Here is a 27,757-nt window from a genome sequence, read left to right as displayed (position 1 = left end):
AGGGCTGGGGTGGGGTAGAGGTACCAGGTTTCAGCCCAGATTCCACTACACTGGGAGCAGCTTTGGTGCTGTGCTCCCTTTCTCTCTCTCCTTCTGTACCCATATCTACCTATCTATCTATCTATCTATCTATCTATCTATCTATCTATCTATCTATCTATCTACCTATCTATCTATCTATCTAGATCTGAAAAAGCCAACAGGACAGATGAAGTCTCAGAAAAGACAAAGAGGGAGAGAGAGAGTCACTATCCTGCTCACTGGGGTTTGTGAGTAATTCTGTCGGCAGTCTCCCACTGCCTTGCCCTTCCTGGCCCCCTCCATTCAATTACTTTTTTCCTTCCTTCCTCCCTCCCTTCCTCCCCCCTCCTCATAGGGTTATCACTGGGGCTCGGTGCCAGTACTACGAATCCACTGCTCCTGGTGGCCATTTTTCCATTTTATTGGATAAGACAGAGAGAAATTGAGAGTGAAGGGGAAACAGAAAGGGAGAGAGAAAGACAGACATCTGCAGACCTGCTTCACCACCTGTGAAGCGCTCTCTCCCCCTCAGGTGGGGAGCCGGGGCTCGAACCTGGATCTTTGTGCAGGTCCTTGTGCTTTGTACCATGTAGACTTAACCAGGTGCACCACCACCAAGCCCCCCATTCACTTGCCATCCTCTGTAGAGTGCTTGAATGACTCTATGGAGAGACTAGCATCTCCGCACCATAAGTGGAAAAGCCTGCTGTTTATACTGGGCTGTTGGAAAAGTCATGATGTAGTTTTTCTTTTTTTTTTTTTTATATTTATTTTATTTATTTATTCCCTTTTGTTGCCCTTGTTGTTTTATTGTTGTAGTTATTATTGTTGTTGTTGTTGTTGGATAGGACAGAGAGAAATGGAGAGAGGAGGGGAAGACAGAGAGGAGGAGAGAAAGATAGACACCTGCAGACCTGCTTCACCGCCTGTGAAGCGACTCCTCTGCAGGTGGGGAGCCGGGGTTCGAACCAGGATCCTTATGCCGGTCCTTGTGCTTTGCGCCACCTGCGCTTAACCCGCTGCACTACAGCCCGACTCCTGATGTAGTTTTTCTATGCAAAAAAGTGTCACGACTTTTCTGACATCTCAATAGATGCCTCACCAGATAATGGTAAATGGACTAATGGCCAAATACTTCCTTGCTCTTGAGAAATGATTTCCTGAAGGGGGTCTCTAAATTACAAGCATATCCCACTTAATGCAACACACAACTAATTAATTTTAGGAAAAGTATACACCGCCCAGAGGAGGGATACCTCACTCTCCATGTCACTGACAGAAATACTCAGAAAAACATACTTACTTTGTCATTTAAAGTTGGATCGTTTAGTGAGTAGAGCTTGTTTGTAATGTCTTTGCCTATGAGATACCTAAATATTTCATATAGGAAAGGTTCTGATTCCAGAAAGTAAGTTAATCTTTCTCTTGACCAGCATAAAAGTCTGCAGTTGTCCTCTGCAATAATGGTGACCTGCCAAAGAAACAAGCGGGAAGAAAAATGTAAACATAAGAATATGAGTTATGGTGGCGTGCTGACCGAACACACACACTACAGTGTACAAGGACCTGGGTTCAAGTCCCCAGTCTTTATCTGTGGGAGGTAAGCTTCCCAAGCACTGAACCAGTGCTGCAGGTCTCTCTCTCTTTCTCCATATATATGTATATATAGCTTCCTCCTTTCTTAATTTATCCCTTCCTCTAGATAAACTAAGATTTTTAAAAAGAATATGAATTATAACTATAGTAATTTTGGATGTGGGAAAAGTAGAATGACTGAGTGAGTAATATTATAGCAATGATGATTTCATATTAACTAAATGAAAATAAGATCCGGGGGGCCAGGTAGTTGCACAGCCGGTTAATGAATCCTTTCTTCCGGAGTGAGGGTGTAAGCTCTTACAGCTCAACCCCAGGAAGTCTTTCCCCCCATCAACAATTCCTCAATTTTGTGCTTTCTGTGGCATTCACGTAACTGACGGGAACGTCATCTGAGGACACATCTGTTTCTCCTGAACACTGAGGGAAAGACGGCACATCCCCATGTCTGAACTTCCAGTTTCTGACACAGAGTTGCACTCAGGGCATCTTCACTGTGTGACAGAATTAACAAACGCAGATACTGTCGACGTTCTATGCATTGCCAGACTACACCCAGGGTGTCAAATGTGTTTTACCACTGGGTTTACCAGATTATTTCATTTATAACTACAGAGAGAGGAGAAGAGGGTTCAAGGCTCTGGCCCCCACCTGTAGGGGGAAAGTTTCACAAGTGGTGAAGCAGTGTTGCAGGTGTCTCCTGCTTCTCTCTCTTTCTACTTCCCCAGCCCCCTTTTGATTTCCCTGTGTCTCTACCCAAAGAAAGAAATATTTTAAAAAGAGAAATAGAAAGAGGGGTAGAGAATAATGGTGTTTTTCTTTTTAAAAATATTTATTTATTCCCTTTTGTTGCCCTTGTTGCTTTATTGTTGTAATTATTATTGTTGTTGTTGTTGTTGGATAGGACAGAGAGAAATGGAGAGAGGAGGGGAGACAAAGAGGGAGAGAGAAAGACAGACACCTGCAGACCTGCTTCACTGCCTGTGAAGCGACTTTCCTGCAGGTGGGGAGCTGGGAGCTTGAACCGGGATCCTTATGCTGCCGAGCTACTGCCCGACTCCCAGTGGTGTTCTGCTTGATGCTCCCATGTGGTGCTGGGGATCCAGCCTAAGAGCCCCAGGGAGTTTGATATCCATCAATTACACAGAAAGCAGTATGGCCAAGTGATTGTAAGGTTGGCTCAGTCCACTGAGAATCCATCAGATAAGTAATAGTTCAACACAGTACCATGATAAGAACAAACACCTCATCACAGACCCCTGCAAGCGTCAACCCGGCTTTGACCTGGCATGTTATGATTGGGCCCTCCTCAGTCGCTATCGAACAGGCCATGGCCGGTGCGCCGCTATGTTCCACCGCTGGGGAGCCAGAGATGACCCGAACTGCCCCTGCGGCTCCAGACAGACTATGACCCACATAGTCAACGACTGCCACCTCTCCAGATTCAAAGGAGGTCTATAAACTTTACATCAGGCTCAACCTGACACTGTTGACTGGCTACGGAAGAAGGGCAAACGCTAGAAGAAGAAGTGCCATGATGCATACATATCTGGTGTGGACACTGGCAAAAAATAAAATCACCTTTCACAAAAAAGGGGGGCAAGATGTATAAGGAAAGAATGATAAAGTCAAGCCATTCTCTAAGAGGTCCTAACAACAGCAGGAAATGGACGAACACTACTGGGCAACCGAGTAATTCTCTACAGAGTAGTTAGAGAAAGCTGAGCATGTGATAGACATAGCAGCCCAGCTATGCACTCAAATTCTGAAGAGAGGGTTACGAGAATTGAAGTCCCTTTGCAGAAATGGCATCCATGATTTTATAAAGTATAATTTGGGAGCCAGGCGGTAGCGCAGAGGGTTAAGTGCACATGACACAAAGCACAAGGACTGGCATAAGGATCCTGGTTCGAGCCCCCGGTTTCCTACCTGCAGGGGAGTCGCTTCACAGGCGGTGAAGCAGGTCTGCAGGTGTCTGTCTTTCTCTCCCCCTCTCTGTCTTCCCCTCCTCTCTCCATTTCTCTCTGTCCTATCCAACAATGAACAACATCAACAATGGCAATAATAATAACCACAACGAGGCTACAACAACAAGGGCAACAAAAAGGGGGAAAAATGGCCTCCAGGAGCGGTGGATTCATGGTGCAGGCACCGAGCCCAGCAATAACCCTGGAGGGGAAAAAAAATTTAGTTTTAAATCTCTGTTTACCAGAGCACTGCTCAACTCTGGCTTATGGTGATGCAGGGGATTGAACCTGAGCCTTTGGAGCCTCAAGCCTGAGAGTCACTTTGCATAACCATCATGCTATCTACCCCTGCCCATATGATAATCATTATAATCACCACTTGAACCTGAACCACAGACACTGTGCAGTCATCTCAAGGGACAATCATTGAGTACCTCTCCATGTTTCTTTAACCCTTCCTTTCTTCCTTCCTTCCTTCCTTCCTTCCATCTCTCTCTCTCTCTCTCTTTCTGTCTCCAGGGTTTTTGCTGGGGTTAAGCGCCGGCACTACGAATCCACTGTTTCTGGCGGCCATTTTTCCATTTTATTGGGTAAGACAGAGAAATTGAGAGAGAAGGAGAAGGAGGAGGAGGGAGAAAGACACCAGCAGAGGCTTGAACCAGGATTCTTGCACAGGTCCTTGCACTTCGTACGCTGTGCGTTTATCCTGGTGCACCGTGCGTTTATCCTGGTGCGTTTATCCTGGTGCACCACTGTGCGTTTATCCTGGTGCATTTATCCTGGTGCACCACTGTGCATTTATCCTGATGCGTTTATCCTGGTGCATTTATCCTGGTGCACCACTGTGCATTTATCCTGATGCGTTTATCCTGGTGCATTTATCCTGGTGCACCACTGTGCATTTATCCTGGTGCATTTATCCTGATGCGTTTATCCTGGTGCACCACTGCCTGACTCCCAGCTGTATGATTCTCTAGCAGTTGTGCCAAAGAGTAAATTTCCTACCAAAGTTTCATCGAAGCTTCATTCCTGTGTAATTTTATTGCTCTAAGTATAATTTTTCTTTTCTCCAAAAAGTGAGAGAGACAGAGACGGAGACAGAGAAGGGGCATTCCAGCATTGCTTCCCCACCTGTTAAGCTTCCCTTTGACACAGTGCTCTCATGTGGTGATGCTGGAGAAGGGAGGTTGCAGACTGGTACCCGCACATGGTGAAGTGTGCACTGTACCTGATTGGCCGTCTCCTGGTCTTCAGGAAGGAACATCCAAAACAAGCAATTTCTTGGCCAAACACTTGTTCAGTGTTAAAGAAAATGGAGGGGGGAAGGTGGTGGTACACCTGGTTGAGCACACATGTTACAATGCACAAGGACCCAGGTTCAAGTCCCCAGTCCCCACCTGCAGAGTTGGAAAGCTTTGTGAGTGGTGAAGCAGTGTGGCAGGTGTCTCTCTGTCTCTCTCCCTCTTTATCTCCCCCTTCCCTCTTGATTTCTTGCTATCTCTATTCAGTAAATAAATGATAATTATAAGAAGTTTAAAATGTCTATTTTTAAAAAGAAAAAAATGAAATTAGAAGGTAAAATGTGTATGGGAGAAACCTGACCACCCTGACCATTTCCATGTCTCCTGCCTGAGGCAGAGTTAGTGGGGAGCTAGCTCTGGTAGCATGTGATATTTTTCCTTCAGGAACTTGCTTCAGTAAGAGGCAATACACTCCTACTCAAATGTGCAACAGTTATTTTTATTCTTGAGACTTTGCCATGAAGAACATTCTGTGAACAATCAAAACACAATCTCTCCCGAGGGTTTCCTGTGATGGAGTCTGCACTAACTGTACAAGACACAAGCCCCATGATTCCACTGACCAGTGAGGCAATGTCACGCCACACTATGCAAAGAAAAGATGATGCGCATTGAGACAGGCTGAATAAATATCTTTCAGTCGTGGTACTTCAACTTGGGCTCTATTTTCAAAATCTCTCTAACAATTATTAGGGAATTTCTCAACTTTCAAATCCAATGGCCAGGCCCTACGAAGAGAATCATAAATATGGTATTCCTTTTTCTAAATTTTTATCACCGTGATTATATATAAATGTAGTTTGAAGTCCAGTGGGGAGAGGGAGTAAATGTTATATCCCAAGCTTCTCAGGAAACTACTGCTTCTGAAAACAAAGGACATTCAGTTGTGACTGCCTCTCCAAGTCCCAGTCTCTTCAGGACGACATGGGACTGGCTTACGACATGAAAACCATTCGCTCCTAGAAAGAGAAATCAGTGGATGCAAGAGATACATGTCGGGCGTTGGAAGAAACAAGTTATAGGAGATCAGAGGGGAAGAGTACTAGTTGGTGGGTAGATGGTGGTGAGAACACAGTAAGAACACAGATCTCGGGTCATGGTGAACATTCAAACACAAGGCAGGAGTGAATTACAACAGTCAGGATTAGTTTATTACAGAGATCAGTTTCCTCGGGGCTGATGGTAGCGCACCTGGTTAAGAGCACACATTACAGTGTGCAAGGGCCTGGGTTTGAGCCCCTGGTCCCCACTTGCATGGGGGGAGGGTGCTTCGCAAGCAGTTAAGCAAGTCTGCAGCTGTCTCCCTCTTCACTCTAAATTTCTCTGTCTTATCAAATAAAGTTTAAAAATAAATTAAGTTATTGTAAAAAGAAGAGATTACTTTCCTCTTTGCATGTCTTATGCTTTGCCAGACTGGGGGACAACACTGGACCCAGTGAATGAACTAATATGAGACCTTCTAGTGAATGAAGACGGCTTTGCCATGTTGTGTGGTTACTAAGACTAGTGACTCAGGAGGGTGGGAACAGGGCAAGACTGAAACCACCATATCTAAACTAAAAGTATTGCCTACAAACTCTCCTTTCCCCTCTGGGCAGCATCCTCAATTCGACAGCATTTCAAAATAAGATTCAACAATATGTTTATCAAGAAACACTGACATTTCCTTCTGTAGATGTTAACAACCCTCCCTAAGCCATTAGCTACTTAAAAAGATTGATAAATAATAATAAAAAAAAAACTGACCAAGCATGTCTTAACAATTTTTTTTCCATAGATTTCTTTGTTTTTTTTGCCTCCAGGGTTATTGCTGGGGCTTGGTGCCTGCACTATGAATCCCCTGCTCCTGGAGGCTTTTTTTTTATTTCTCCTTTTGCTGTCCTTATTGTTTTATCATTGTTGTGGTTATTATTACTGTTGTTATGGATGTCGTTGTTGTTAGATAGGACAGAGAGAAATGGAGAGAGGAGGGGAAGACAGAAGGAGAGAGAAAGACAGACACCTGCAGACCTGCTTCACCGCTTCTGAAGCGACTCCCCCCCTTCAGGTGGGGAGCTAGGGACTTGAACCGGTATCTTTATGCTGGTCCTTGCACCTCACGCCATATGCGCTTAACCCGTTGCGCTATTGCCCGACACCCCATAGATTTATTTCTTTAGTTTTGGATAGAGAGAGAAGTTGAAAGTGCAGGAGGATACAGAGAGGGGGAGACAAGACACTTGCAGACCTGCTTCGCCACTTGTGAAGCTTTCTCTGGGCAGGTGGGGACAGGGGGCTTGAACCCCAGTCTCTGTGCTGTATGTGCTTAACTGGGTGTGCCACTGCCCGGTCCCTAGGGTATTTCTTTATAACTGTTTATTAAGAGGTTGAGAATAAAGGAAACTCACTAGGGTTTTTTTTGTTGTTGTTCCTTTTTCTATTGTCTTGACAGCTATGTGGTAGTCAGGGCAGATGGTTACAGACAGAATCAGAAACAAGTGGGTGTTGGGGATGTGACATAATGGTTATGCAAAGGAACTGTTACGCCTGAGGCCCTAAGGTCTGAGGTTCGACCCCATACAACATCATCAAGCAGAGTTGAGCAGTGAGTGCTCTGGTCAAAAAAAAAAAAAAAAAAAGCAAGAAGAAAAAAGAATCAGAAAAAAGTATCACAAAATGGAACACATTTAAAAAGACTTGTCCTGAGTATAGTAAAGTGATTATTCAAAAGGACTAACAAGCAAAGTCTCTAGGGCAAAGGTTGTTTCCTGATTTTCCCGAATAAAAATTACCAATGATATGTTTTAGGAATACTAATTTCTACAATGGGTAGTTTCCTTTTTAAAAAAATATTTATTTTTTATTGGGTAGAGACAGCCAGAAATTGAGAGGGAAGGAGTAACGGGGTGAGAGAGACAGAGAGACACCTGCAGCCCTGCTTCACTGCTCACAAAGCTTTCCCCCTGCAGGTGGGGACTGGGGCTTAAACCTGGGTCCTTGTGCTTTGTAACATGTGTGCTCAGGCAGGTGCGCCCCCACCCGGTCACAACAGTTTCTTTTCATAACAGAAGGATTTAAGGGGCCCAGGCAGTAGCACAGCCAGTTAAGCGCACGTGGCATGAAGCACAAGGATAGGCGTAAGGATCCTGGTTCAAGCCCCCAGCTCCCCACCTGCAGGAGGATTGCTTCACAAGAAGGGAAGTCTTTCTCTCCCCCTCTGTCTTTCCCTCCTCTCTCTATTTCTCTCTGTCCTATCCAACAACAAGGACAGCAATAACAACAACAATAATAATAACAACAGCAATTAAAAAAAAAAAACCCAAGGGCAACACAAGGAAAAAAATGGCTGCCAGGAGCTGTGGATTTGTTTTATTTATTTATTTATTTATTTATTTTATTTTCCCTTTTGTTGTCCTTGTTTTTTTTATTGTTGTTGTAGTTATTAGTGTTGTAATTGTTGGACAGGACAGAGAGAAATGGAGAGAGGAGGGTAAGACAGAGAGAGGAGGACAGAGGACAGAGGGGGAGAGAGAAAGACAGAGACCTGCAGACCTGCTTCACCACCTGTGAAGCAACTCCCCTGCAGGTGGGGAGCCGGGGGCTCGAACCGGGATCCTTAAGCCGGTCCTTATGCTTTGCGCCACCTGTGCTTAAACTGCTGCGCTACCACCCGACTCCCGGAGCTGTGGATTTGTAGTGCAGGAACTGAACCCCAGTGATAACCCTGGAGGCAAAAGAAAGAAAGAAAGATTTGATGTTTTCTACAGAAAATTATATAAACTTAAATAAGAAGAAAGAGAAAGAAACAAAGAAAAATTTAAAAGTAATCCAGCTCCCAAGACAGAAACAAGTGGAAGATCACAGCAAAATTAGGATATATCTTTCCAGACCATTTTTGGTACACACGTATGCACTGGTATAAGTTTCAAAAAAAATCATAATACATATGCCATATGGTAATCTCATCTACTACCTGATTTATTTGGATAGAGAAAAGAGAAATTAAGAAGGGAGAGGTCAAGCACTCCTTAACACATTCTATGAGGTGAACATCACTTTGACCCCCAAAGCAGGAAAGGATTCTACCAGAAAAGAAAACTATAAAGTTATGTATCTGATAATCACTGTTATGAAGATCCTGAAAAAATCTTGGCAAATTGAATACAACAACATATCAAGAGGATAATTCACCAAGACCATGTGGGATTCATCCCTGAGAAGCAGGGATGGGTCAACACCCGAAACTCAATCAACAAAAAGAAAGATGCAAATCACATAGTCATATCAATTGATGTTGTAAAGGCATTTGACAAGATCCAACACCCATTTATGATAAAGATCCTCCAGAAACTGGGACTAGAAGGAGAAATATAGATAAACAAAGATAGATAAAGGGTTAAAATCATTGTGTCACATTTACATGATGCTGTTAAAACAAAAACAAAAAAGAAAAAACTAGTATAGTCACAGGCCCTTTGGAATATAAATAAAATATTCCTACTAGCTATCTACAAAATGGAGGTTCCCCCCCCCCAACTATTCCAGCCTTTAGGTCCATGATTGGTCAACAGTTTGTTTGGCTTTGTATGTTAACTCTCTTTTCAGCCACCAGGTTCCCAGATGCTAGCAGGATTTGACCAGACTTCCCTGGACAGACAACCCCACCAGTGTGTCCTGGAGCTCTTGTTTCCCCAGAGCCCTTCCCCACTAGGGAAAGAGAGAGACAAGCTGGGAGTATAGATCAACCTGTCAACACCCATGTTCAGCTGGGAAGTAATTACAGAAGCCAGACCTTCCACCATCTGCATCCCACAGTGACTTTGGGTCCATACTCTCAGAAGATTAAAGAATAGGAAAGCTATCAGGGGAGGGGATGGAATACAGAGTTCTGGTGGTGTGAATTGTGTGGAGTTGTACCCTTCTTATCCTATGGTTTAGTCAATGTTTCCTTTTTATAAATAAAAATTAAAAAAAAAAAAAGATGAGGTTCTCTCTTTTCCATCATCTTGAATGGAACTTGAAGATATGTTAAGTGAGATAACCTAGAAAGAAAAGGGCAAATGATCTCACTTGTAAGTGGGCCTTAATAAACAGTGACAGGGAAGAGGGACAGAAAGCAAAGCACAGGCTGGGCATGATGTGATGTCCTGCATCCAAGCAAAGGACTCTGAGAAAGGAGGGGCGGAGGTGGAAAAGCACTTTGGGGTCCTGGTGGATAATGAAATTGTACCCAGTGTCAGTGACTATACTATAAAGCACTAACCCCCTCCATAAAAAGATAAGAACAAGATAAGATAAGAAAGAGGGGAAGGGAGAGAGAGACACCTGCAACACCGCTTCATCCCTCACGAAGCTTCCACCCCTGCAGGTGGGGACTGACGGCTTGAACCGAGACCCGCGCACACTGTAGCATGTGCTCTCTACAGGACATGCAGCCACCACCCTCCCCTGCCGTCTGGCAATGTCTTTTTTTTTTTTTTTAATTTTTTTTTAAAAAATTATTTATTTATTTATTTTCCCTTTTGTTTTTGCCCTTGTTGTTTTATTGTTGTAGTCATTATTGTTGTTGTTATTGATGCTTTGTTGTTGGATAGGACAGAGAGAAATAGAGAGAGGAGGGGGAGACAGGGAGAGAGAAAGATAGACACCTGCAGACCTGCTTCACCCCTTGTGAAGTGACTCCCCTGCAGGTGGGGAGCCGGGGGCTTGAACCAAGACCCTTATGCAGGTCCTTGTGCTTGGTGGCTTAACTGCTGCGCTACCGCCCGACTCCCAGCAATGTCTTTTAGAAATAAATCATGGGTACTTTTCTATTAATAGACTTTAGATTTTGAATGCACTGATTTCAATCTTCAAAAAACAACAACAAACAAATTGTGCCAGAACATACCTGGAATTTTTCACCTTTATGCATCTGAGTTGATCTAAATTCAGGAGAATCTATAAAGGCACAGGGGTAAATATTATGCAGAAAGTGTCCTCTATAGGAGACCTTCAATCTGATAACAGAAATCAAAGTTAATATACACATTTCACAAAGAGCATGACAATTTTTAACATTTCTATAAACATATAGGTTTGTACTTTTTCTGGTCATTGCTTGGGTTTCACTACTCTAGGTCAACTTTTTTTTCAGGTAAAAAGAGACAGAGGGGGATTGGGTGGTGGCACACATGCTACAACGCACAAGAATCCGGGTTCAAGTTCCTGGTCATCATCTGCAGGGGGAAAGCTTCACGAGTGGTGAAGCAGGGCTACAGGAGTCTCTCTCCCTTTCTCTCTCTCTCTCTCCCCTTTCCCTCTCGATTTCTAGCTGTTTCTATCCAATAAATAAAAAATAATAGAGGGAGGGAGAGAGAGAAGAGAAGAGAAGAGGAGAGAGAAAGACACTCCAGAGCCAAAGCTCTTTTCGAGGCAGTAGAGGCTGGGCTCACACCTGGATCATTTGCATGACCAATAGGCACTATCCTGGGCAAGTTATCTTGCCAATCATTGGGTTTATATTTTTCTTTTAAAAATTTTTTAAAATATAATTTATTTGTTTACTATTGGGTAGAGACAGAGAGAAATTGAGAAGGGGGAGATAGAGAGGAAGAGAGATAGAGAGACACCTGCAGCCCTGCTTCCCCACCCGCAAAGCTTTTCCTCTGCAGATGGGGACCGGGGGCTTGAACCTGGGTCCTTGCACACTCTAATGTGTGTGCTCAACTGAGTATGCCAATCCTCACAACTGAAAATCTTGACATCAACAGCATTCAGAGCAATTAATGCCACATAACTGTAACATGATGCTGTATAGAATTCCAAAATGCAACTGTAACATAAAAAAAGCACTAATAAATTCTGTGGCACTTCCTCCATGAGTCAGGACACTCCCTTCCGTTTGTTTCTTACCAAGAGGTCCTGAGAAAACTCTAGGTTAACTGGAAGATTCAATTTCCATAGAACACTTACTTTCCCTTCAGGAGAACACTCAGACGGTCATCAACTGACGTTTCATCCTCTACGGCATAAGGCTGACCCTTTTCCAAGGTTTGAATCATGCAAAACTGTCCAGTCAATCTTCTGAACAGCTCTGGAGACACACGCAGTGGTTCAAATAACCGTCGGTAGATGCCACCGAGTTCCTTTTCAATCTTTACCTGGAACACAGCAATAACCAGATGCAGCTTCAGCAAGACACTGGCGCCTGTGCTCTCAATAAAGCTCTGGAAATAAACAAATCTGGAAGGTCATATCATCACTCCCATGGCTTTTTGTCAGTAGAATCTTACGCAGTAAATGGCCATAAAAGGACACTTTTGCAGTTAAACTGAACTCCAAGAGCATCTGGAGAAGATTTTCTCTAGTGGTCACATCTCTCCCTATGCACAATTGTGGGGTTATGTGTAAGCTTGGTAGAGCTTAGGGAAAACTCCTTCCATCCTTGGATGGAGGTCTGGGAAAGACCCCCTTGTTAGCCTCTCTCACCAAGATGAGCAAAGGGGAAAAACAGTTTCTCAGACTCAGTTCTCCCTTTTCAGACTCTCAAGCCCACAGAGATCTCACTGCCTCTCCCCACTAACTGCAGGCCACATGGCTGCCTGCTTTAAGGTTCATTTACTCAAAGTTCACCTCACCTTCTGATCACAGAGGAGAACACACCTTATCACACACTCCATCATACACCTCAAACCCCAGACAAGAGAAATTCCAAACTCTATGGCCTTTGATATCTATCAAGCCTTGCTTATCTTCTCTCTGTCTCACCCTACTGGTTTAACCCCTATGTTTCTCTCAAATACCTTTGGATAATTAAGTTGCTTGCATCATGGAGAATAATTGTCTTGACCTTTATGTATCTGCATCAATTCCTGTCATACCAGCCCCCTACCATAGGGACAAGCTGACCTTTAAGAAAGCCACCTGATTTTGCCTTTGTTTCTGTCCATGGTGCTCTTAGAAACTATTAGGGATCAAACTCAGGGTTTCTTAGCCAGGGTTGGTATTTCTTAGCTAGTTAACTAGCTAGCTAATAAACATATAGAAATACAGATATGTGAAATTGCCACCTGCTTGTACTACATGGTAGTTGTCTCTGAAGGTCAAGGGGCACATGCTTTGCACTTACGAGGCCCTGGCTCTTGTCCTTACCCCCATCAAAGTGTTTGTGTGTAGGAATGAACACAACACACTTTTTCTGCAGCTTTTATCTTTACATGTACAAAATTTAGATTTTGGGATCTGAGCAGAGTACTATTTTGGCTGGGGAAAAATAAAAGCAAATTTTAGGCCTTTACTGTCAGTGGAACTTAATATTCTGTGATAATGTCTAAAATAAACAGTTTTCTCTTTTAAAAAAAAAAACCTGTAATTTCTGATGTATTTGAAAAATGTTCTTTGTTTGGTTCTCTATTTAAACCCATGTCCATCTGCAATAAAGGAGAGTGTCCAATTCTCCCTCCCCGGTGTCTCTTGCCTATATCACTGCGTCTCTTGAACAAAGTGAGGGAGAACTGGTTGCTTACCTTCGTTGCTGAGAGTCACCCTGCAGGAGCCCCAGCACGCAATAACGTGACTGTGAGGTTTTGAATTTTGTGACAGCATTAATGTCCCCAATCTTAGCATGTCTTATAAATAACATGGACCCTTTGTATTTTAGAACATTTTTTGCTTCACAGGAAAAAAAAACTAACGCTGTTTTAAATATTGAAGCAAGAAAACAGACAAAATGTGGAAACAAATTTATGAAAATATATGACATCTTATTTACATGTAATTATGACTTAATACACTAATACAGCAAAAAAATATCCACAGGTACTATTATTTCTCCTCCAGCAAAGTGAAGGGTGAGACAGGCAGGGACTGGGTGGTGGCACCTGGTTGAGCGCACATGCTACCATGGGCAAGGGTTTGAACCACCAGTCCCCACTTGCAAGGGGAGAGCTTTGCAAGTGGTGAAGCGGGGCTGTAGGTGTCTCTCTGTCTCTCTCCCTGTTTCTCCCTTCCCACTTGATTGCTGGCTCTCTATCCAATAAGTAAATGTAATAAATAAAAAAAACTTAAGAAAATGAGTGAGAAAGGCCATCTGCAGCTTTATCCTAAGCTAAAATAAACTCTTCAAAATAGACACCCTGGTCTAATAAGCCTGGCTAAAGGAGGAAGAGGAAAGAAAGCAAAATGATTCAATTGCCTCTATTGTCAGGCTACTCAGGGTCCATGCTAGGGGCCATCTTTGGCTCCTGGTTAATCTTGAATACTACAATAATTGAGTGGTTGAAAAACAACTGTACTGGGGAGTCGGGCGGTGGCGCAGCGGGTTAAGCACACATGGCGCAAAGCGCAAGGACTGGCTTAAGGATCCCAGTTTGAGCGCCTGGCTCCCCACCTGCAGGGGAGTCGCTTCACAGGTGGTGAAGCAGGTCTGCAGGTGTCTGTCTTTCTCCCCCCCCCCCGCCCCGTCTTCCCCTCCTCTCTCCTCTATTCTCTGTCCTATCTAACAATGACGACATCAATAACTATAACAATAACTACAACAACAATGAAAAAAAGCAAGGGCACCAAAAGGGAAAACAAATAAAGAAAAAAAAAGAAAAACTGTACTGCACACCAATGAACTTTTCAGTTCAGGGCACAGGAGAAAGCATAATGGTTCTGCAAACAGACTCTTATGCCTGAGGCTCTGAGGTCCCAGGTTCAATCTCCTGTACCATCATTAGCCAGAGCTGAACAGTGCTCTGGAAAAATAAAGGAAAAAAAACCTTTCAGTTCCAATGATCATTTATACCAAGGGTGAGAAAGTTTTTTTTTTCTTCTGTCAAGGGCCATTTGGATATTTATTTATTTATGCCTCCAGGGTTATTGCTGGGGCTCAGTACCTGTACCATGAATCCACTGCTCCTGGAGGCCATTTTTTCCCCTTTTGTTGCCCTTGTTGCTGTAGCCTTGTTGTGGTTATTATTGTTGTTGTTGATGTCATTTGTTGTTGGATAAGACAGAGAGAAATGGAGAGAGGAGGGGAAGACAGAAAGGAGAAGAGAAAGACATACACCTGCAGACCTGCTTCACCGCCTGTGAAGTGATTCTGCTGCAGGTGGGGAGCCAGGGGGGCTCGAACCGGAATCCTTGCGCTTAGCGCCACCTGTGCTTAACCCGCTGCACTACCGCCCAACCCCCCATTTGGATATTTATAACACAATTCATGTACACAAAAACAGCACTTAGTCTGGCTATATAAAAAAAAAATCTCCCCAAATGTAATGGATTTCGAGTTCCATGGGAGGTTGCCTTGGCAGGGCCAGGCCAAATGATTTCTCAGACCAAATATGGCCTGTGGGCCCCACCCTTGATCTGTATCTGTGACATTCACAGCGGAGACATGGTGAAGCTTGCAGGCCCAGGGCCTGGCAGCTGCTCAGACGTCGCTGCAGTGTTTGCTGTGCTCTTCTTATTTTACTGCTTCATTTCAATGAGGAACCAGCTCGGACACTTTCCAGCAAAGCAGGCTGATAGTCCGAGAGGAAATGAAAGCACAAAAGCTAAGTGATTTCTTTATCTGATGCTACCATTACATCACTAACTTCTGAACTGTATGTTTAGAACTCGGAGTTCCAATAAATTCTGACTTTCAGAAAGGGTAATCCTCCTTATTACTCTCATCTCCTTCCTCCACTCCAGAGCCTGAGTAAGTAACGTTTACAGTGATTCATTCACAAATGTGTCCTTTCATCATCTGCACTAGTCCATGTGGCAAAGTGTTAAACAAACTGAAGAGTCTGCTGACTCACATCCATGATCTGCTCAGCCTGTAAGTTATCAGCTCCAGGAGCCAGGTGGTGGTGCACCTGGTTAAGCGCTCACATTACAGTGTGCAAAGAAAGACGCCGGTTAGGGAGTCGGGCTGTAGCGCAGCAGGTTAAGCGCACGTGGTGCAAAGCGCAAGGACGGGCAGAAGCATCCCGGTTCGAGGCCCCGGCTCCCCACCTGTAGGGGTGGTCTGAGGTGTCTCTCTTTCTCTCCCCCCTCTCTGTCTTTCCCTCCTCTCTCCATTTCTCTCTGTCCTTTCCAATGATGACAACAACAATGAAAATGAGGGCAACAAAAAGGAAATAAATAAATATTAAAAAAAAAAAAAAGACCTGGGTTCAAGCCCCTGGTTCCCCCCGCCCCCTGCAGGCAGAAAGCCTCCAGTGGTGAAGAAGCAGAGCTGAAGGTGTCTCTCTGTCTCTCTCCCTCTCTATCTCTCCCGCCCTTCCCAAGTGCTTGCTCTCTATGCAATAATAAATAAGTAAATAAAAATAAATGTCAGCTCAAGTCCCAATTCCGTCATCAAGCCCTCAGTCCTTCTCTCTGAACATACCTTTAATCAAATGCTTTGTCTGAGCACCTACTATGTACCCTTTATGTTTCTGAGTTGGCATAACCAGGAAGACAAAGGTACACATGGTAGATGTCACCGATTTCAACTATGAGCAGTTCCTACCTCGCAGAAGAGGACTATGTCTCCCCTGCCCCCATCTCACTCCCATATTATCAGGCTCGGCCAGAGCCCTTTGCTTTGGCCGAAGAAATATGAGCAGGAATTACATGTCTTTCTAAGGAGACATTTTAAGAAGCAAGGAGTTTTTCTCTTTTGGTTTCTTATACTTTTTTCTCTGCCATGAGAGAAAATGTGTCCAAACAGAACTTGCTGCTTCAGTCGGTATCTGGAGACAAAGACACATGAAGTCACAGCTGACACACAGCTGGACACAGCGTCTCCAGATGAGGTCAGTGAGAAGGAAGCTATGCTGTGGTCACGGCACGGAGATGTCACGTGAGGGTGGAGTGTCTGAGTGTTTAGTGGAGTGTTTAGTGTTTCTCCTTCTCTCTCCCCTCGCTGTTCCTCCCCCACCCTCTTTATTTCTCTAAGGTTACAGAATTCAGCTCGTGTATCGTATGAGCATGAGGCTTAGGGTTCACGTCCCCACATTCCCATCCAAACAGCTAAATAAAATCAAAGTGAGAGAACGTCTCTCTTCTGAGTCATGCAGCTTCAGTGTTTGCTGTCATGCAAATGTTACTTTGGAATTTCATTATTAGTTATAGAAGTTAATTATTTTCAGGCAAATTCCTGGGACATAGTAACTACAAATAGTCACAATGTTTAGACATGATTTCCAGCAGTTTATGCTCCTTATTTACAGGTGTTCTTCCCCCTCTCTTGCTTCTTCCTTTCCTTCCTTTCCCTCTCTTCCTTCCTTCCTTCCTTTCCCTCTTTCATCTTTTTTAATCCTATCAGAGAGAGCAAGACCCAGACAGGAATACCTCTGCTATTTCATACAGTGCTATAGATAGATCTGTGAAATTATTTAAAAGGAATAAACAAATTACATACTCATTCTCAGTTCTAACAAAATCCTTCAAAAAACTTTTGATTTCAAATCTATTCTTTTCAGATTTTTTTTTAGTAGTTACCGGTCTTTTCTTGTATATAAGATATGAAAGATGCAAAATGTTGACAGCCAAGAACACAGAGTTCCAGATCATTATATCCAAGGCACATCGGTAGAGAGTGGTCCAGATGATATAAAGGGTACATCCTGTTGGATAACAAAGTGAGTGTGTTAGCTCTACAATAACCTCAGCACATAGCTTAAGACATTTGTTATTTTTCACCTGAAAAACAAACCAAACACTTGAAAAATATCTCAGCCAGACATTGCATTAATTAATGTAATTGCATTAATTAATGTAATTGAATTACATTAATTGGGCTCATCTTACAAAAGGAAAAGCATTGAGGCAGTAGTGCAGAGGGTTAAGTGCATATGGCACAAAGCACAAAGACTGGCATAAGGATCCCAGTTCAAGGCCCTGGCTCGAACCACCTGCAGGGGAGTCGCTTCACAGGCGGTGAAGCAGGTCTGCAGGTGTCTGTCTTTCTCTCCCTCTCTCTGTCTTCCCCTCCTCTCTCCATTTCCCTCTGTCCTATCCAACAACAATGAAAGCAATAACAACGATAGTAATAACCACAACAACAATAAAACAAGGCCAACAAAAAGGGGGGAAAAAAAAAAGCCTCCAGGAGCAGTGGATTCATGGTGCAGGCACTGAGCCTCAGGAATAACCCTGGAGGCAACAAACAAACAAACATAAAAAATAAAAAAATAAAGGAAAAGCATTACATGTAGAGAATTTGTTAAGTACAGAAAACTCTTTTTATTTGGGTTGCGGCCAGAGCTTCATCACTCTGGGTCAGCTTTTTCACTCACACACACACACACACTCACACACACACACACACACTCACACACACACACACACACACTCACACACACACACACACAGTGAGAGACACACACACACACACACACAGTGAGAGACACACACACACTCACACACAGTGAGAGACACAGACACACACACAGTGAGAGACACACACACACAGAGACACACACACAGTGAGAGACACACACACACACAGACACACACACACAGTGAGAGACACACACACACACAGTGAGAGACACACACACACAGTGAGACACACACACACACACACAGTGAGAGACACACACACACAGTGAGACACACACACACACACACACACAGCGAGAGTGGGGGGGGACACATCACAGCACCAGAGTCCCCTCCACTGTGGTGAGGGCCAGGTTTGACTCTGGGTGGCGTATATGGGAATGTCAGCACACAATCCAGATGAGCTATTTTGTTGACCCTAGAAAACTACTTCAGGGAGTCGGGCGGTAGCGCAGCGGGTTAAGCGCACGTGGCACCAAGCACAAGGACCGGTGTAAGGATCCCGGTTCGAGCCCCGGCTCCCCACCTGCAGGGGAGTCACTTCACAGGTGGTGAAGCAGGTCTGCAGGTGTCTGTCTTTCTCTCCCCCTCTCTGTCTTCCCCATCTCTCTCCATTTCTCTCTGTCCTATCCAACAATGACGTCAATTACAACAACAATAAAAAACAACAAGGACAACAAAAGGGAAAATAAATATATCAAAAAAGAAAACTACTTTTAAAGGGGGGAAAATCCATAATTCTTCTACTTAGCAAATACTATTACTGATACTTAATACTTAATTATAATCTTAATCATTTATATATATATATATTTATAGAAATAATAGTCAACCAATATCTCTGATTTTGGGAGAACTAAAGCAATTTCCAATGGAGGGAATAGGGACACAGAACTCTGGTGGTGGGAAAGGCGTGGAATTATGTCCTTGTTGTCCTATAGTTTTGTAAATACATCTTAAAATAATTAATATGATACACACATACCAATAACACACACATAAGATCTAACCTCCAAGTTTAAAGTGTTAGTAATTTGTCCTTTTTCATTTTATCAGAAAGACTCAGAGCACCTGAATAGCCCAAAATTGTATTAGTCTAAAAATTTAAAACTTCTTTAAATACTGTTTTGCTATGCAAATACTGGTGAATTCTTAACAAGCATTACTAAATTGAGACAGGGTTACTCCCAGAAAGGTTAACTGAGACTCTAAAAGGCCTGAGTATCGTCTTGGTTTCTCTGTTCCCCTCCAGTTTAATTTTGGATCAAGTCATCTAGCTTCTGCAGGCCCTGAATTCTTCAGTAGGAAGCAGTGAACTAGATGATCGCCTCGATTTGTTCTACTCCCAAACATTGTCTTAAGATACACAGCCAGCCTCGGCTTCTTGTTCTTCCTTCAGAGGGTGTGGCCTGATTCGCCATTCAGCGCCTGGCTCTTCCTACAGCAATCTTTACCTTACTGACAGATAAGAGAGGCAGACTTCTCCCAAGCTTCCTTCTGTCTATCCTTGCAGTCTCTTTCTAAAAATATTCTATTTATATTTGGAGGCTACTCTCTGCCCAGACCCATCTTTCTTGCCCTACCTTTGGGTTCCTGTTTATTAAACAATCTGTCCTGCTTTATATCTTATCGTCTTTCAGCCATCAAGTTGCAGATGCCATTAGGATTCCATCTTGACTTCCCTGGGCAGACAACCTCACTAATGTGGCCCTGGAACCCCATCTCTGCAGAACCCTACCTCACTAGGGAAAGACAGAAACAGGCTGGAGGTATGGCTCTGCCTTCTAATGTCCATGTCCAGTGGAGAAACAGTTACAGAAGCCAGAACTCCCACCTTCTGCACCCCATAAAGAATTTTGGTCCATACTCCCCGAGGGATAAAGAATAGGGAAGCTTCCAACAGAGAGGATGAGACATGGAACTCTGGTGGTGGGAACTGTATGGAAAAGTGTACCACTGTTATCTTACAATCTTGTTAATCATTAATAATAAATTAAAAATTCTATCTACTTAATTTTAATGGTGGGGCTGGGGAGGTGAGCGTATTGTTCAGCTCTGGATAGGATGATGCCAGGGACTGAATCTGGGACCTGGAAGCCTCAGGCATAAAAACATTTTATGAAAACCTTATGCAGGGAGTCGGGCGGTAGCGCAGGTGGCGCAAAACGCAAGGACTGGCACATGGATCCCAGTTCAATCCCCCGGCTCCCCACCTGCAGGGGAGTCGCTTCACAGGCGGTGAAGCAGGTCTGCAGGTGTCTATCTTTCTCTCCCCCTCTCTGTCTTCCCCTCCTCTCTCCATTTCTCTCTGTCCTATCCAACAACGAAGACATCAACAACAACAACAATAATGACAAGAATAAAAAAACAAGGGCAACAAAAAGGGAAAATGAATAAATAAATATTTTTAAAAATCTTAAAAATTATGCTAACTCCTGGCCCTCTTTATTTTTTGCTGAGTAACATGTTAGCTCTATCTTTTAATTTTTTGAGGACCTTCAAATTTTCATGGTTGCTGCATCCATTGATGTTTCCACCGACGGTTCCTTGCAGTCTCCTCTGTGACTACATTCTGTTATTTTTTCATTACACTCATGCTATTTAAGGCACAAGGGGCTACTCTTCATCCTCCCGCATATGCCGAACTTGCTTCTCCTCCTGGTCTTTTCCCTCACTATACACTCACACTCCAAGGGAACCTGCTTGTCTTCCCAAAATCAGTTTCAATGTCATTGCCTCATTCTGCTGAGAATATCCCACCCTTCCTCCCCGAGACTGAGCACACATCTGCCTCACGGCAGCCATCATGTCACAGGTGATAACTTGTCTGTTTCTCTCCATTCCCCCAAAGTGTGTCTATCTCAAGGATGAAGCCTGCCTTCCTTAATCTTCAGGTGACATATTACAGGCATTCAAAAATGCACCGAGTGAATGAATCATCAGGGAAATAGTATGACACGGGAATTTGTCAACCACCACTGGTGAAAATTATAACTTTGCTTGCTTCAGTGCTTTGATGTAAATCAAGTTAACTGATTTCAGCATGGGTTACTGGAACAACAAAAAGTTTGAACTATGAACAACTGTCTTTGTGTTAAATGCTAGTTTACTGATCCCAGCAATGCCTCTTCCAACATTAACAGTTAAAACTATTTAGTACTAAATATGTGTGAGAGACAGTCTTTCTTTTCCTTCTCTCCCTCCTTCCCTCCTTCCTCCTCTTCTTGCTTGCTTTCTTTATTTTTATTTTATTTACTTATTTACTTTCCAAAGCACTGCTCATCTCTGGCTTCTTGTGGTACCAGGAATTGACTCTGGGACATGCAGGTCTCAGGAATGAAAGACCATGAGAGACCGCTATGCTTTGTCCCCAGCCATAGGCACCATTCTGAGTAATTACACATATCACACATGTGTAAATACATATAAACAGACACATTCTTTTCCTTTCTTTCCTGTATTTTTTTCTCTGCTGTCAGGGCTTTGTTGGGACTTCACATCTCGCATCTAGGTCATTCTCTGTATGGCTCCCTGGGTCTCAAACCCACGTTCTCACGAGTAACAAGGAATATGCTCCGCTAAGTTAGCTGTCTCCTGGCCACCTGCATTTATTTAATTCTTCTTTTTAAAGATTTTATTTTTTAAAAAATATTTATTTATTTATTTACCCTTTTGTTGCCCTTATTTTTTTTATTGTTGTTGTAGTTATTACTGTTGTTATTGATGTTGTCATTGTTAGATAGGACAGAGAGAAATGGAGAGAGGAGGTGAAGGCAGAGAGGAGGAGAGAAAGACAGACACCTGCAGACCTGCTTCACTGCCTGTAAAGCGACTTCCCTGCAGGTGGAGAGCTGGGGACTTGAACCAGGATCCTTACATCGGTCCTTGTGCTTTGCGCCACCGGCACTTAACCCGCTGTGCTGCTGCCTGACTCCCCATTTATTTAATTCTTATGAACACCTAGGAAGTGATATTATTTTTATTGTTGACCTCATTTGATACATGGGAAAACTGAGGGGCAGGAAGACTAAATAACTGATGCCTTTTCCACAGCAAATTGTGAAACCAAGATTTGGCCAGACGCAAGGTCTATATAATGAATGTTTTTTTTTCCTTTTTCTTTTGCCATCAGAGTTATCACTGGGGCTTGGCGTCTGCACAACAAATCCATTGGTTCCAGTGACCATGTTTTCCCTTTATTTAATTTTATTTTGTATTGTATTTCATAAGACAGGCAGGGAGAGAGAAAGACAGACACCTCCAGGTCTACTTCACTGCTCGTGAAGTGTTCCCTCAATGCAGGTGGGGAGTGGGGGCTCTAACTTGCCTCCTTGTGCAAAGTAATATGTGAACTTATTAATATGTGCAGCACTGCCCAGCCTCGTAAATGGATCTTCTGATAGCTAGGAAATTTAAACCACCCAAGGAAAGCATACTTATTTTTGTCTAAATTAAGTAAGGGAAAGCTATATAGCACGTGAAAGCCTATGTCCTAAGTAACTTGAACTATTGCTAATTTGATACTAACACTGCTAGTATACCACTGGCCACAGGAGGAAACCCTCAATACAATGCCCATCTGATATCAGTTACAGAAAAAATACATAAAATCCCAGCTAAGATTCTTACCTATAGATAACATCCCTCTAAGAAGTATCATATGAAGGTGAAGAGTAGTGGGAATAACCAATCCAATGGCAAAGAATATATTTGCTACATGAAAAACTAGGTGATGCATCTCTCTCCAGTTTTCACAGGTGGTCTCATTGGAAGGCACAGGTAAAGTACTTAACAACTCAGGGGTTAAACCTATTGTAGTTGGCTCCACCAATGGGCTAGATTCTGTATGATTCATCTTGAGAATTCCTATAAGAACAAATAGACAAAAAAACAACAAAAAGTTTCAACTGTATCTTATTATCCCTATAAGTGTCATACCAAAATTCTTTTTGTGAACTAACTCTGAGGTTTATGAATTAGACAGATTCAGACTCAAATTCCATCACAAATTAAATGTAGTCACTTTCTCATCTGTTAGGTTATAACTGTACTTCTTTTACCATTGTGATTCAATGAAGCAAAGCATCTACTAGAAGGCAACATGAATATACACGAATAACTATAAGTTCATACCAATACTTAACGGGGAAGAAAAATTAAATAGTCAAATAGACACCACAACAATTACAAGGTTACTTAGTAAATCCTTCTAGTAAATTATATTCTTAGTAAATCCTTAGTAAACTATATTCCCATGAATGGCAATGAATCAAAAAACTGATTTTAATATATTAAAAGTTAATAACATCTTATTAACCATATGATGGTTTAGGCTAGTCAGAAGTCTTTGCTTCTCTACTGCTGTTAAATCTTCAGGATATATATGTATTTTACAGTATCATGTATTACATACACTTGTAGAAGTACATATACACAAAGAGATGGAACATTTATAGCCTCTATTTTCTAACTGAAACCCCTACTATTTTTCCCCATAAGAATTTCGAGTTTGTATCATCTCAAAAATTAAAAAGTAGCAAAGTTCTAGTTATATGTAGGAGGAGTCATATACTTAACTAGTCATTCTTATAATTTGTAGCAAATATATTTTTTAAAAATATGCATTTTACAAATGCTAGAGAACCTTCCAGACTATATTACCTGTCCGATGTCTGGTACTTAAAAAAAAAAATCTTTCTTTTAAAAAAATTTTTAAAAAATATTTATTTATTTTCCCTTTTGTTGCCCTTGTTTTTTTATTGTTGTTTTAGCTATTATTGTTGTTGTTATTGATGTCGTCATTTTTAGATAGGACAGAGAGAAATGGAGAGAGGAGGGGAAGACAGAGGGGGGAGAGAAAGATAGACACCTGCAGACCTGCTTCACTGCCTGTCAAGCGACTTCTCTGCTGGTGGGAAGCCGGGAGCTTGAACCAGGATCCTTACGCTGGTCCTTGTGTTTCGTGCCACATGCGCTTAACCAGCTGCGCTACCGCCGGACTCCCCCTAAAACTTCCTATAATAAACTATACCATGTAGTTCTTGAGAAAATAACTATGTATTGGGTTGCTGGAAAAGTCATGATGTATATTTCTGTTTTTCTATGCGAAAACACATTTTGACTTTTCTGACAATGCAACAGGTGACAGAACATGTAAATTATCCTATTTCAGAACAAGAATTTCTAGTGGGAACCCCAAATAGCTTTAAGTTAGGTATATATTATTTCTTTTCACATGAAACTATTCAATTAACTGTATATTTCCAATCATGGTTTTCAATGTATCAAAGTAAAAACTCTGGGTGTTAAAATAATTGCCCAGGTTGGGCACTTCTAAAGTGTGCTAATAGATAACTGGGAAAAGAATTTCATGTCTCTTAAAATGATAAGAACACATACACAAACTTTGTTTATAAACTTTGCAGGGAATGATCAAAGTCACACATAATTCTGAAGTAGTTCCCAAAAATGAGGAATAGTTGACTTAAGATACTGATTTGCTGCAAAGGGGAAATCATAAAATAAACAAATAATAACTAACTAAATAAATTCAACTACATCCCTAATAGCTGAGCCGATACATAAACATACCTCTAGGGTGGGGAATAATTATTTTCATAACTCTTAAAGTTTGCTTTGCATAAGTACATCAGAATTAATCTTATAAATTCTGCCAGATATAGGATGAAATGAAATTTCCTCTATTACCCCTATATTAATGTCACTAGCAGTACAATACTAACAGTAACTAACACTTCTTTTTTTCAACATCTTTTTTTTAAAAAAAAATTATTTATTTTTTATATGTATTTATTTTCCCTTTTGTTGCCCTTGCTGTTTTGTTTTTCATTGTTGGTGTAGTTATTATTATTGTTGTTATTGATGTTGTCGTTGTTAGCTAGGACAGAGAGAAATGGAGAGAGGAGGGGAAGACAGAGAGGGGGGAGAGAAGGCAGACACCTGCAGACCCGCTTCACTGCTTGTGAAGCAACCCCCCTGCAGGTAGGGAGCCGGGAGCTCAAACCGGGATCCTTATGCCGGTCTTTGTGTTTTTTGCCACATGTGCTTAAGCTGCTGCGCTGCCGCCGGCCTCCCCAGTAACTAACACTTCTACAGCACTTCAAACAAACAGTGTTTCCTTTCCATTGTCGACTCTGTTTTTCAAATTACTGGATGTCTTCTAGGAGGCAGCGACGGCATCCTGTACACCTCCACACACCCAAGGCCTCACCTCAGTACAGAACACCAGGGGCAAAGATGAATGCCGCAAGGAAGGACATACACATGACAAAGACTTTTAGAAATCACATTAGTCTCCCTAGACCTCAGTAGTGCAGGGTGTGTCTTGCCTTCCTGAGCTTTTCTGTACCAACAGGTCTGGGGAAGCCACTTAAACCAGGGGGCAGTCACTTCTGCAGCTTAGGCCTGCTTGTCCCTGGGAATAAAGAGGATTGGACTGGTCAATCTTTGAAACTCTTTCAAATTTTAATAGATTTGGGTTCTAATACACAATTATTTAATAATTAAATTAATATTTATCCCCCATCCAATCCACCCAGTTACACTGAGATGCCAACTAATGTACTATAGTGCAATTTCAGGCTTTCTAAAAGTTTTCAAGAGAAACGACAGGAAAACCACACCTACTGGCCTACGAACCAGGGAAACTGAATTTTTAAAAGGTGGGATCATTTATAACACATCACTTATATGACTTATTACGTGCCTGTATATATTTACCTACATATCCATTCTAAAATGTCAGTTACCTAGTGTCATTAATATAGGTCAGATCTTACCAATTTCAGCCTCCTTGGGTCACAACTAAACTGATCTCAGCGGCTTACACCGAACTGACTTTGCACAGAGAATGAATGGGTTCAGTGGGCAGGGGTAAGCCGGTAAAGTGGTAAATGTTCAAATGAATCTTGACTAGGATCAACAGAAAGCATCTTTTTCCTATTACTTCCCCAAAGCTAATCCTTTTAATTACCTATTTCAGCCAAGTCTTGTCTGTTGGAGTCTACAGGACTCACATGCTAAATGGTGAAACTAACCGTGAGTAACTCAGAAACTACAAAAAGGAAAAGATAATAGTCATAAGCAAACATCGGACTCAACTTGCTCCAGAATTCTGACTGCCCATCCTCACAATGGCAAGCGCCTACTATTAAGCTGCGAAGTCTTTCCCCCACTCATTTCCAAACCAGCAGTTTCTCAGACATGTCACCTGGCTCCTGAACGGTGTGTGTCACTGTCCGCGGTTCTAGCCCAGGAGCTGTCTGCAGCGAGCCCGTGCTGGGCAACCTTAGCGCGGGGCCCAGAGGCCGGGACCGAGGGGCTTGGAGGAGCCTGAGCGGGTTCGGACACCGCGCACCCCTGAAGCCCAGCGGGGAGGAGGAATGAAACCCAGTCAGGGCACGGGAACTAACACCTCTCAGGGGGTGCCGGGCTGGAGTTGCATCAGCAGACACCACAAGGACTAGAGTCCAGCTGCCGGGACCTGGGGAGGAGGGCGACTTCCAGGGTTGGGAACCCAGAGGGGCGCAGCGCTGTGAAGGGGTCCAGGGGGCTTCTGGAGGCGCGGCCATGGAGTCAGGGCTTACAGTCCCGAAGACAGCAAATATCAACAACTGTGTCTCTTAAACCTTATCAACTACAGCTGAGAAGGAAGCATCGCAGCCTCAGCCACCAAGATGCAGATGCTATCATGATGCCAACCTGACTTCCCTGGGCAGGTGACCTCACCAATGTGTCCTGGACCCACACCTCCCCAGAGCCCCGCCCCACTAGGGAAAGATAGACAGGCTGGGGGTGTGGATCCACCTGCCAACACCCATGTCCAGTGGAGAAGCAATTACAAAAGCCAGACCTTCACCTTCTGCTCCCCATAATGGTCTTAAGGACCGGCTAAGGATCCGGGTTCGAGCCCCCGGCTCCCCACCTGCAGGAGAGTCGCTTCACAGGTGGTGAAGCAGGTCTACAGGTGTCTGTCTTTCTCTCCCCCTCTCTGTCTTCCCCTCCTCTCTCCATTTCTCTCTGTCCTATCCAACCAGCGATGACATCAGTAACAACAACAATATTAACTACAACAATAAAAACACAGGCAACAAAAGGGAAAATAAATAAATAAATAAATATTTTTAAAAGATCTTTAGTCCATATTTCCAGAGGGATAAAAAGGAAAAGTTTCCAGTGGAGGAGATAGGACAGGGAACTCAGGTGGTGGGAACTGTATGGAATGACACCCCTATTACAATCACACCCCCTTACAATCCTGTAAATCAATATTAAATCACAAATAAAAAAAACCCATACAAAAGAAAAGAAGGCGTCAAGGGCAGGTCCCGGAGGTCGACTTGCAGAAACCCGGCAGCCGCCCGGAATAGGCAAAGTTGCTGCGAGAGGAGCCAGGATCCACGCGGGGCTCCCGATTGAGCCCGGGAGCGAGGCCCTGCGGCCCGGCCTCTTACCTGGCTCGGCCCCGGGCGGCCGGGCGGCGCGGCCGAAGTTTGGGCGACAGCGGCGGGGGCGGGGGCCACGCTCTGGGCTGCTCGACGGGCGCCCGACTCGGGAGCCTCCGCAGCTCTGCTCGGCGGGAGCCGGGACCTG

General features: G+C 43.2%; 1 protein-coding gene across 2 annotated transcripts in view; it reads right to left on the bottom strand.

The window, feature by feature from the left end:
- BVES (blood vessel epicardial substance) overlaps window positions 1–27,736 on the bottom strand; it is a 52,692-nt gene extending 24,956 nt beyond the window's left edge. Inside the window, exons 1-7 of one of the 2 annotated variants that reach the window (XM_060190708.1) lie at window positions 27,619–27,711; window positions 26,139–26,219; window positions 22,775–23,011; window positions 17,303–17,427; window positions 11,819–12,006; window positions 10,755–10,863; window positions 1,325–1,492 (exon numbers count right to left, since the gene is read on the bottom strand). In XM_060190708.1, coding sequence (XP_060046691.1) covers window positions 1,325–1,492; window positions 10,755–10,863; window positions 11,819–12,006; window positions 17,303–17,427; window positions 22,775–23,000 — 816 coding nt within the window. In that variant the 5' untranslated portion in view covers window positions 23,001–23,011; window positions 26,139–26,219; window positions 27,619–27,711. Of the gene's footprint in view, window positions 1–1,324; window positions 1,493–10,754; window positions 10,864–11,818; window positions 12,007–17,302; window positions 17,428–22,774; window positions 23,012–26,138; window positions 26,220–27,618 lie in introns of both variants that reach the window. The other variant, XM_060190707.1, reaches the window with a different exon arrangement.
- Between the last annotated feature and the right edge of the window lie 21 nt (window positions 27,737–27,757).

This window comes from Erinaceus europaeus, chromosome 4, assembly GCF_950295315.1.
Source record: "Erinaceus europaeus chromosome 4, mEriEur2.1, whole genome shotgun sequence".
Lineage (NCBI taxonomy): Eukaryota > Metazoa > Chordata > Mammalia > Eulipotyphla > Erinaceidae > Erinaceus > Erinaceus europaeus.
This window is presented reverse-complemented; position numbering and strand designations above follow the sequence as displayed.